Here is a 10198-nt window from a genome sequence, read left to right as displayed (position 1 = left end):
CCTTTGACCTCATCGGATGATCCGGTGCTCAGAGGAGGATACACACTGGAGCATTTCCACCAGAGAAGGTTGCAGCTGTTGAAGATCAAAGGTCAACACGTCAGAAGGTCCGGTGATGAAGAGAAGTGCACCGGACAATGAACAATACAAAGACGAAGAAGAAGAAGACCCTGTCGGATAGTCCGGTGATTGATTTGAACTCAGAGGAGGAATGCACCGCAGCATTGTTGACAAAGGGGAGAATGCAGTGACCTCACCGGAAGGTCCGGTGCTCTGAAGATTTGTACACTAGAGCGTATTTTCAGAGAGGGTTGCATTGTCTTAGCTGGCTGAGGATAACGCACCGGATGGTTCGGTGATGAAGTGATGTGCACCAGAGAATACACCAGAGCAATTTACACAGAGAAGATATTGGCTCGGATGGCTAAGGTAGACTCACTGGAAAGTCCGGTGATGAAGGTGGAGTATACATCGGAGTATCTGGTGTTCACAGAGGTTTGAGTGGGGTTCCAACAGCTAGTTTGTGAGAGTATACTTACCGGATGATCAGATGTTAGTACTACTGTTCTCACCGGATCATCCGATGTTAACAACTTTCTAGAGCCATTAGGTTAATGGCTATTGCGCGAGTTTGAGGCTATAAATACCCATCCACTCAGTCATTGAGTGTGCTGGAGTCCAAAGAAGTTCATATACACCTAGAAGATATCCAAGCCACTAAAGTGCTTAAAGTGATCATCCAAGGCGATTAAGCACAAGATTAGTGAGTGATTAGTGCTTATAGACCTAGAGAGTGAGTTGCTAGGTGATTGCTGCCTAGAGAGTGGATCAAGGAGTGATCCAATAGTGTACCTTTTCATATGTCGGCACCTTGGAGTCTTGGTGACTCGCCGGCAAGCTTGTTGAACCTCCGATTTGGTGTGGAGCGATGGCAAGACGATTGTGCAGGTACGCGGAGACCCTTGCCTTTGTAGCTCAAGCTCTGAAGTGATCATGACGGCAAGGAACCGGAAGAGAGGCTAGTGGTGAGACCTTGCCTTGGTGGCTTGGTGGCTCATCCGAGTGAAGACCTTGTCTTTGTGACTTGGTGGCTCAAAGGCCGTAATCAGGTGCCGATCAGGAGCATATCCTTTGTGTAGCTCCAACGTGGACTAGGGGTGACATTCATGCCATCGATACCACGAGAAAAAGTCCTTGTGCCGAGTTTTCTCTCTCTACTTTATTTACATTTCCGCATTTACTTACTTGCAATTTACCTTCTTAGGTAGGTTGCAAGCTCATACTAGATAAACCTAGAGCACATTTACATAGAAATTGATATAGGTTTATCTTGTGTTATTTTTAGAGCTGAAATAGTTCTAAATGTCCTAATTCACCCCCCTCTTAGAACGCCACCAATCCCTCACAGTATGAATTCACTCGAGTACAGATAATGTGACTAACATATTACAAGGAGTAGATCGAATCTCGTCTAACTTAGAGCTAAAGTCGCTAAGTTCCTTCCGTGCTAAGGTCTTGATACCTGCCTCCAATAACCGAGAGAAAAAAGAGCCTCCCCTAGGGGTCTAGGTCCCTCCTTATATAAGGGTGATGTACCGCCTCCTATCCAGTCGTAGTCGATAGGGAGTTTTTTTTCTTGTAGTCCAAGTAGATAAATCGGTCCTGGATATTAGTCTTGTCGAGTTGGGTAAGCAATCGAGACCTTCCTAGTATATACATTTTTTACTCGGGCGTATCCGGTGCCGCGAATTTGATTCCATAATATTTGAAGTTATTAAGTATGCACGGCATACCCATCTATATAGTATACTCTTATATGTATATACTCTATAGTTAGATATTCAATAATTAACACGCCTTATAAAAAGAAATCGAGCGAGTATATACTTACTGCATGCAAATCAATAATTCAGCTAGCTATAAGCTGATGTATATCCATGTGACTCTAGTGTACTTTCAGCTGGGTACTGTGACTCGTATGATCTTTGGAAAACCCTATGTAACACTACTACTATTGTGTAGGTGAAGAGCCCATGGTTCTAGCACAATCCATTTTGATGACCCCATTACTCTTATAATTAATTATAATTTAACATATCACTGGTAGTATTAATTACACTTATAAGTAATAATATATTATTATAACTAATATATAATTAATTATTCTTAATTCTCAATGGTCATCATAAAGTATATATAATCATATGTGCTGACATAGTCTGGAAGAGGTCGTTCTATTAATTTTCTCGTATGAGATGGTTCAATATTTTAATAGAATATTTTAAAAATCTATATCATTTATTCTGAATGAGTTAATACTGTTTATTAAACCAAACAACATTTCAGCACCATCACATACCTGTACCAACGAAACAAAGCTACCTGAAATTTGAATATCTGTCCGGCGTTTGTCCTCCGTCGAGGAAAGAGGAGGAGGATAAAAGAAAGAAAAAGCTAGAGCACTGCGACTCCGGTGGCAGCGTGTTACTGCGTGCGAGCGCGAGTGGCCACGTGAACCAATTGTTGCGCCTCGGTCGGATCGAACAACGCAACTCCTCCACCCCCCACCTCGCCGAACCCATCTCACCGCGCCGCTGAATACAAAAGGGCGCGCCCCGCGATCCCGTCGGAAGTTGCACCGACGACGACCAACGTGCCTTGCCACCGCGATGGCCTACCGCCGGAAGCCCTATCCCCAGGCCCAGCCGCCGCCCTCCTTCGAACTCCACCACCCGCCGTCCGTGGGCCCCGCATCCCCGCCGCCGCAGGACTCGCTCGCCGCGCAGGCCATGCGCGCCTCCGCCGCCCACCGCGACGCCTCCTCCCTCGCCTCCGCCTACTCCTCCTCAGCCTCGGCGGCCGCCCGCCGGAGCCACCACGAGCCCTCCGTCTCCACCCCGTCCCCGGTGAGCCACGACCCGCCTCTCGCCGATGCCTCTGCGGTTTCGCCTCTAGATGCGTCGAGGTTCGTGCGCGGATCTGGGTCCCGTCAGCGGCCACCGCCTAGTTGGGGATTCTTGATTGGCGGTTCGGTTACGTGACGGATCATTCCGTGTTTAAACGTAGTGACCATCTAATTCGAGTAGGATTCATCGATTGCTGGTGAACTCGTGAAGCTTGACTTCTCCAGTTCGTCGTTGGATTGCTGCTATTCTTGTCTTGGGGCTCCCTGAAGCGGGTGAGATTGTTTATCTAGTGTTTAGAATCGATGTGTTTTGCTCTGGGTGTAGGATTCTTCAGTTTATGAATATGCATCCATGAAGAGCTTGAACGAGGCCAAGTACGGATTCTGGGGCGCGCTTGCACGGAAAGCAAAGTCATTTCTCGATGAGGATGGCTCCCCTGGGCAATATGAATCACCTACGAGGCAGGAGCCACCAAGAGATGGTGCGTCAGTTGGTTTCAAGGTGGGATCTGCAATCCTCCTGCCATTATCTTCTACCTTAATTGAACTGTTGGGTACTAAATTCAAATCAAACTCTTTGGTTCAAGAAGATTGAAGTCATTTAAAGTACCGATCGTTACTTGAATAGATAGCAGTACAGTCTGAACTTTTGATCTCTGCTAGAAGCTTTAGACTGGCAGGCTTCATCATCTGTGTTTCTATTCTATCATTATGGTTAGGAAATATTTGTTTGTAGATAAAACAATGGGAACCCTGTAAATCATCGTTCCGATATTAACTGGCATAATGGTTATATTTAGTTCACTTTAAGATGTTCATGTGAAACACTGACTTTTTCATGATGCTGCAGAATCACTGACATTTTTCATGATGCTGCAGCATCAATGTTCACAACAGCCGCCAGGAGAGACATGGAAATCTGGGACGTCTCCATCTCAGAAGAGATCTGAGGCTATAACTTCCTCCCTTAACTATATTGGAGGCACAATAAAAAGTGCACTTGAAGTAAGTTGCTGTATATATTCTTCTTCTTCTTTTACTTAAAGGATAACCTGAACGTAGATCTGTCAATGTCAATTCTATGTTTTACATTCAATGTTATTCCGAGATTAGTTGATAAAGTATTGCATATACAGTATATTATATGGGAAAGGAAATTCCTCCTTTTATTTTGCTTATAACTTAGATAATCTGAAGCATTTACAATGTTGGTCTATTTCCTACAGCAGCAAGTGGCATTAAAGTTGTTGTTTATGATTGCTTGATTACATTTATGGCTGATGTATCCTTTGGTCACGTCAGGTTTTTTTGTGGACTCATGCATCTGCATTGCTAGTTGGTAAAAAATTGCACACCCACTATAATATATGGGAAGACAATTCCTTGCCTTTTCCTTTTCTTTTGGTTACAAAATCTGGAGCATTTGTCATCTTGGTTTATTTTCTACAACAACAAATGGCACTTAAGTTATTTATAATTGTTTGGTTAGATTTATGGTTGATGTGTCCTTTTGTTACCTAAGATTTCCTTGTTGACTCATGCTATATACGGCATCTTTTTCAGGAAGGTCGGACCATTGTAGAGAATAAAACAGCCGGCATTATTCATGAGACACGCAAATTGAACATAAGAAGAAAAGAATCTTGTTCAAATACACAAGGAGAAGCTGCCCACAAACTTACTCAAATATATCTTCCTCAAAATCCACTTGACCATGAAACTCAGTTGAAGGCATCTCGCGACGTAAGGTGGCAAATATGTGTCACTAGATATGTTGCTTCAGTGCTCCATTTTGTATTTTGGAATCCACAGTATGAAATAATGCCATATGTTTTTTGGATTGGCTGGGCTAAGGAGCATCTTTATTTTCATTTGCTTGACAACAGTTGCACTTTGGTTCTCTTTTTGCCATCTTTTCAGTTATGACTCTAATGTGTCCATCTTTTACCCATACAGGTTTCGAATGCCATGGCTGCAAAAGCAAAGCTGCTATTACGTGAGCTGAAGACTGTGAAGGCAGATTTAGCTTTTGCCAAGGAACGTTGTGCTCAGCTTGAAGAAGAGAATAAAATGTTGCGAGAAAGTTATGATAAGGGAGACAATCCAGAAGATGATGATATGGTTAGTATTTTTCTTTGAACAAAATTAAGAAATCTATTAGAGTATTGAAGTATTGACTGCTGAAATATGTCTAAAATACTCTTTTGGTCACTCTATCCACATCTAAGTTTTGCTAGAATTGTATAGACTTCATTTGTGAACATCGTTGTCCAACTTTTTGAACTCAAGGGATGTTGAAGTGTTCATATCATTAGGACATTATGTCAACACTAAGTCAGAGTTCCTTGCATTGCACCCTTGACTGCTGTCAGCCTGTCACACTTCTTGTTAATTTTTTTAAATCAGTTTATTGAGGCGCTTTAGAGGTTTACCACCAACTGGATCCTTTCAAGTATTAATAGTTGGTTTTTATGTTAACAAATATTACTCACAATAATGCATATTGGTGAACGGACTGCATGAAAAGTAGCTAGACTTGTGCAAAAGAGTCGCAACTTTGTATGACCATGTGTACCTAGGATGCTCGCTCTAGTAAGCTGCAAGGAAATTTCAAGAACCGACAATACATTCCGAGAGTCTTTTCTTGCCTCTGCTCAGCAAAATGCACATCGAGAATTTTGACCCTGGTAGCTCTAATTACATGTTGTACAAACTTGTTGGTTCTATTCCTTGTATGATCGTCAAACTTTCACTAATTATTGCAAAATAAACCCATAAAGAGCACATTTCACAAAACCATGTTACCTTATGGTATAACTATCACAAACCACATTAAGTAACAGTTTCAGAGTACACTTTCTTTGCATAACATTTCACAAAAAGACTTTAAGGCATTTTCATCATATCCAACTAGCAAGGCCCCTTCGTTGTTCTTGCAGACGTATCCCATTTTTGTTTGCTAATATGGAGGTATGGTTGCCATGCCAGAAAAGAGCTAGCATGTCAAGGTGATTGTGTGGGGGCATGGGGCAGAGTGAAAGGCTTGGATCCAACATAAGATTGAATACAAGTAATAATCATCACTTCCATTTTCCCCCACCCGACATGCGGTCATGTTTATGTGTCAGCTCTTATCTGGCGTGGCAGGTAGCCCCATGTAAACGAGTGGAAACGCGATAGCTTTGTGAGATCAACTAGTGGGCCCAACTTGTTAATCTCTTTAGAAATGATGGTGGTGCGTAAAAGTGGTTTGGCGGAACATTATGCAAATAAAAGCGTGGTTCTTCGAAATTGTTTTCTAGAAATTTTGTGTTAGTTTTCACAAAAGTAATTTTTGTTGATAGTGTTGACAAAAGTACTTATGTGGCTAACTGAATTGAGGTCATAGGTGGACCTGCTACTGTGATTGACCATATATCGTCCATTTCTTCGCAGATCCGCCTCCAGTTAGAAACACTATTAGCTGAGAAGGCGCGGCTGGCACATGAGAACTCTGTATATGCTCGAGAAAACAGATTCCTGCGAGAAATTGTGGAGTACCACCAACTTACTATGCAGGATGTCATATATGTAGATGAAGGCATCGAAGAGGTCACTGAGGTATACCCTACACAAGTATTACCACGCACTGGTTCCAGCCTCAGTCGCACAGCAGCTCCAGCTACACTGAAACCTGCCAGTTCATCTCCAGCTTCAACATCAATCATCGTACCGGAGTCTTGCCCCATTGTACCAGCTTCTCCAAAATCCCTCTCGCCGGCTTCGTCTCTTAGCAATAAGGCAAGCCCGCCACCACCAACCATTGCAGAATAGTAAGGTGGTCTTTAGTGATACATTTCATACGCCATTGTTCATGTTAATCAAGGTTCCGCGGTTGTTATACCCTAGTTTGTGTGATAATAACTGAAATGTCAGTTGCAATGGAGCGTCATGTGATACAGGCCTATGCTTTCTTGCGAGAACGCAATCATAGTCTGTCTTCAGAGAATTAAGTATCATAAAGCAAGCAATGCAAGTAAGCCATACGTTTTTGTGATGTACTATTTGTCAAGAGCGATTACATTTCATAATTTTTGGATTCGTGGTCTAGTCACTGAAGAACCAATTTTACAAAATTAAAGCTACAAAAATTAGGGGCAAACAATGAATAGTTGCTTTATCCGGTGAACAAATGATTGAACCTCTAGAACTCCTATGAAATTCCAAAGGATTGAACCTTCTGTGAAATTCCTATAGAGTGGCTTGTTCCATAGGAATTTTGGAGGATTTCTAACATGTGGTCCAATTGGAAAATTTACTTTGTGTCTATCTCTCGGCTGATTCTCGTATTTATTATGTGCTTCATCCAAACGGTCATTCCTATATTTTTTTATGTGTTTTTCAATTATAAATGATTCAAGGAGACAGGGCACTCTAAGGGTCTTTTTGGAACACATAATTCTCAAAACGCGGGAATAGAAAAATATAGGATGGGAGTTGCCTTGCACTTGCAATCTCACAAGAATTTTGAATGGACTGCAGGAAAAAAAGGAATTTTAGGAGAAACTTTCCTTGAGGTTGAACCTTTTGCTACAAATATTCCAAAATTCCTATAGAGCAAGCCATTCCATAGGAATTTCATAGGATTTGTAGGAGCTCAATCCTTTTGTTCCAAATGGCTTCATAGGAAAGTTTCTGATAGGATTCAAATCCTCCAAAATTCTTATATTTTTCCTTTGTTCCAAAGGAGGCCTAATCTTGTATTTTTCTTATTCCTATGTTATGAGAATCATGTGTTCTTGTTCCAAAGGAGGCCTAATCTTGTATTTGTCTTATTCCTATGTTATGAGAATCATGTGTTCCAAAGAGACCCTTAATGGGTGAAATTTCTATCCCCCTCTTCCTCACCACCAACGAGCTCTGTCTCCTATTTTATGAGCCTGTGCTGCCTCCATCCTCACCTGAACAAACCACCTACATTCGCGTTGTGGTTACCCACCCTACAGCTGCAACTGTTAGTCTTTACCATCGCTGCAACACTCACCCTACATAACTTATCGATCGTGGTGGCCCTCTTTGCCGGATGCCCTAAGTGGAGAGGGATAAACTTAAATAAAATTCTATTTAAATGTGATATAGGTTTATTTGTATGGATACTCTAAAGCAACAAAGTTTTGAACCCTAGATTCTGAATAAAAAAATACACATGGCAATTCTAAGGAAGTTAAAGGTGAAATTAAATGTTGCAGTAAATACATGTGGAATGTAAATGAGTTAAAGAGCACAAACTTGACACAATGACTTTTTCTTGTGGTTACAGTGAGTTTCCGCTCACCCCTAGTCCAGGTTTAAACCCCTCGCAAGGGCTAAGCTCTGCAGTGGGATACCTCTGTGGCTCTAGGCCTTAGAGCTCCCCACACGCCAATGGGTCTCTTGCTAGGCACATCCGGATGCTCACCGTCATCTTCACTTAGGTAGTGTTTCACCACTTCGGCACGGGCCAGTCTTCGGAGGGTCTCGCAAGACAATGCCTCCACCAAATAGTCGAGATGTCGGCAAGCACCAAAAGTAACAAGTGTGGATTACTCACTTGATCCAACTCTAGGCTAACCACCTAGTTAGATGCACATTAGATCCAAACTAGCACTAATCAAGTTCTTAATCTTGTGATAATTTCCTTGATCTTCAAATATCTTCACTTAGTGGCTAAGGGACTACAAATATGTGTAAAACCTTCCCTTGAGCTCTAGCAACCTCAATGGCCCGGTGAACGGGTATTTATAGAGCCAACCCCAAAAACTATCCGTTGGAGAGGAGAAACTAGCTATTACAGCTCAAATTCTAGTCAACACATTATATGATGACCCCATCATAACATGCGGTGAGTTAGAGAACTCAAAATAGCCTTTTTTGGAAACATATCATGGTGCATTGTAATAAGTCACCGCATCATGCACTGCCCAACTGTAACATACCAGAAAACTATCCTTTTATATTTGGGTCATTACTCTTTCCTCTGGACTATGATTTGATGATCTTAGTGTCTGTGAAAAGCTTACGAAGAGCTCTACACATCTTCGATTATCACATTAAGTTGACTCATATTTGAAAAAAAAAATCAATTGCCACCACAACTTGTGGTGACCCCAATATGTCATGAGGTGACCCAAAATTCCTAAATCCGTATTTCAGCCATAGCTTTTTGCTTTGAATGTCGATTTTGACGATCTTGGATCCTATAGAAATCATTTGAAGAGCTCTAAATAACCCCACTGATATGTAGATATTAAACCCATATGATCAAATCCAAATACATGTGACAAGTCCAATTTGTTCCTCTTTTTGTCCCGACTTTGGTTCTTGGACATCTTGGGCCTTCCTTTGGTTTATTAGAGCTAGCCAAGTCTAGTATGCATCACCTACTAGGTAACTAGCCTAAAGACACTAGATCAAGGTACTAAATCTAAACCTCTCTTTGTATTAGGGTGTAAAAAAACGATCTACACAAGTGAAGCTCCCAACACCATGGTGACTTATCTAAATTATAGGTTATTGTACTTCATAAAGCTCTTTCATAACCTGGATGTGTGAATCCTTTTGAGTTGTTTGGACCCCAACTCCATTTTATTCTTCCATGAGACTAAACCTTTGTACACTAGCAAACCTTGTTAGTTCCATTGATCATGTTAACATTAATCACTAAAACATGCTAACCGTATATGCTAGGGTCATTGATCTTTCAATCTCCCCCGTTTTGTTGATTGATGATAAAAACAAAACCAAAGAGAGATAAAAAAGAATTAAATGTGACTACTTGCTTGGATGCATGATCTTAGAGGAATGACCCTTTGTCTCTCCCACAGCTGACAGAGTCAAATGGAGAATGAACTATAACACCCTCGAAGGTCCACTGAAGGCCCAAGACCACTAATAAAACCTTCGGGGGAGAAAACAATCGAAGGGCAAGCTCCGAAGGAGGTCAAGCTTGCAGAACTATCACTAGAAGACATTCACGAAGGGCACCAGTTAACCCATCATAATTGGCAAAGGCCCGAAAGTGGTCCCTACTACCTTTAGAGGTGGGCCCAGGAGCTGGGCCACCCGCGTCAGCACACTTTGTATTTACCCTGTCTAGCTAGACATGTATTCACCATTGTACCCCTAGAATATTTCCATGGTCCTTAAGGAAATGTAGTAAAATTTTCGGGAGTTGTTGGGATGTGTGCTATAAATACCCCCAAGCCTAGATACAATAGGGCACTGAACATGAGGTGCTAGACAACCATTATAATTCCACACCATATCTTCTTCGGT

The 10198-nt window shown here is 41.8% G+C and overlaps 1 protein-coding gene across 1 annotated transcript; it reads left to right on the top strand.

The window, feature by feature from the left end:
- The first annotated feature begins 2455 nt into the window (after window positions 1-2455).
- Window positions 2456-6941, top strand: LOC133885218 (uncharacterized). Its single transcript, XM_062324892.1, has 6 exons — window positions 2456-2906; window positions 3231-3407; window positions 3785-3910; window positions 4469-4648; window positions 4862-5026; window positions 6341-6941. The coding sequence occupies exons 1-6, from the start codon at window positions 2670-2672 to the stop codon at window positions 6716-6718; spliced, it is 1263 nt and encodes a 420-aa protein (XP_062180876.1). The 5' UTR covers window positions 2456-2669; the 3' UTR covers window positions 6719-6941.
- The last annotated feature ends 3257 nt before the right edge of the window (window positions 6942-10198 follow it).

Source organism: Phragmites australis, chromosome 11 (assembly GCF_958298935.1).
Source record: "Phragmites australis chromosome 11, lpPhrAust1.1, whole genome shotgun sequence".
NCBI classification, from domain to species: Eukaryota; Viridiplantae; Streptophyta; class Magnoliopsida; order Poales; family Poaceae; genus Phragmites; species Phragmites australis.
The sequence above is the reverse complement of the archived record's forward strand: the minus strand, read 5'-3'. Positions and strand labels throughout refer to the sequence as shown.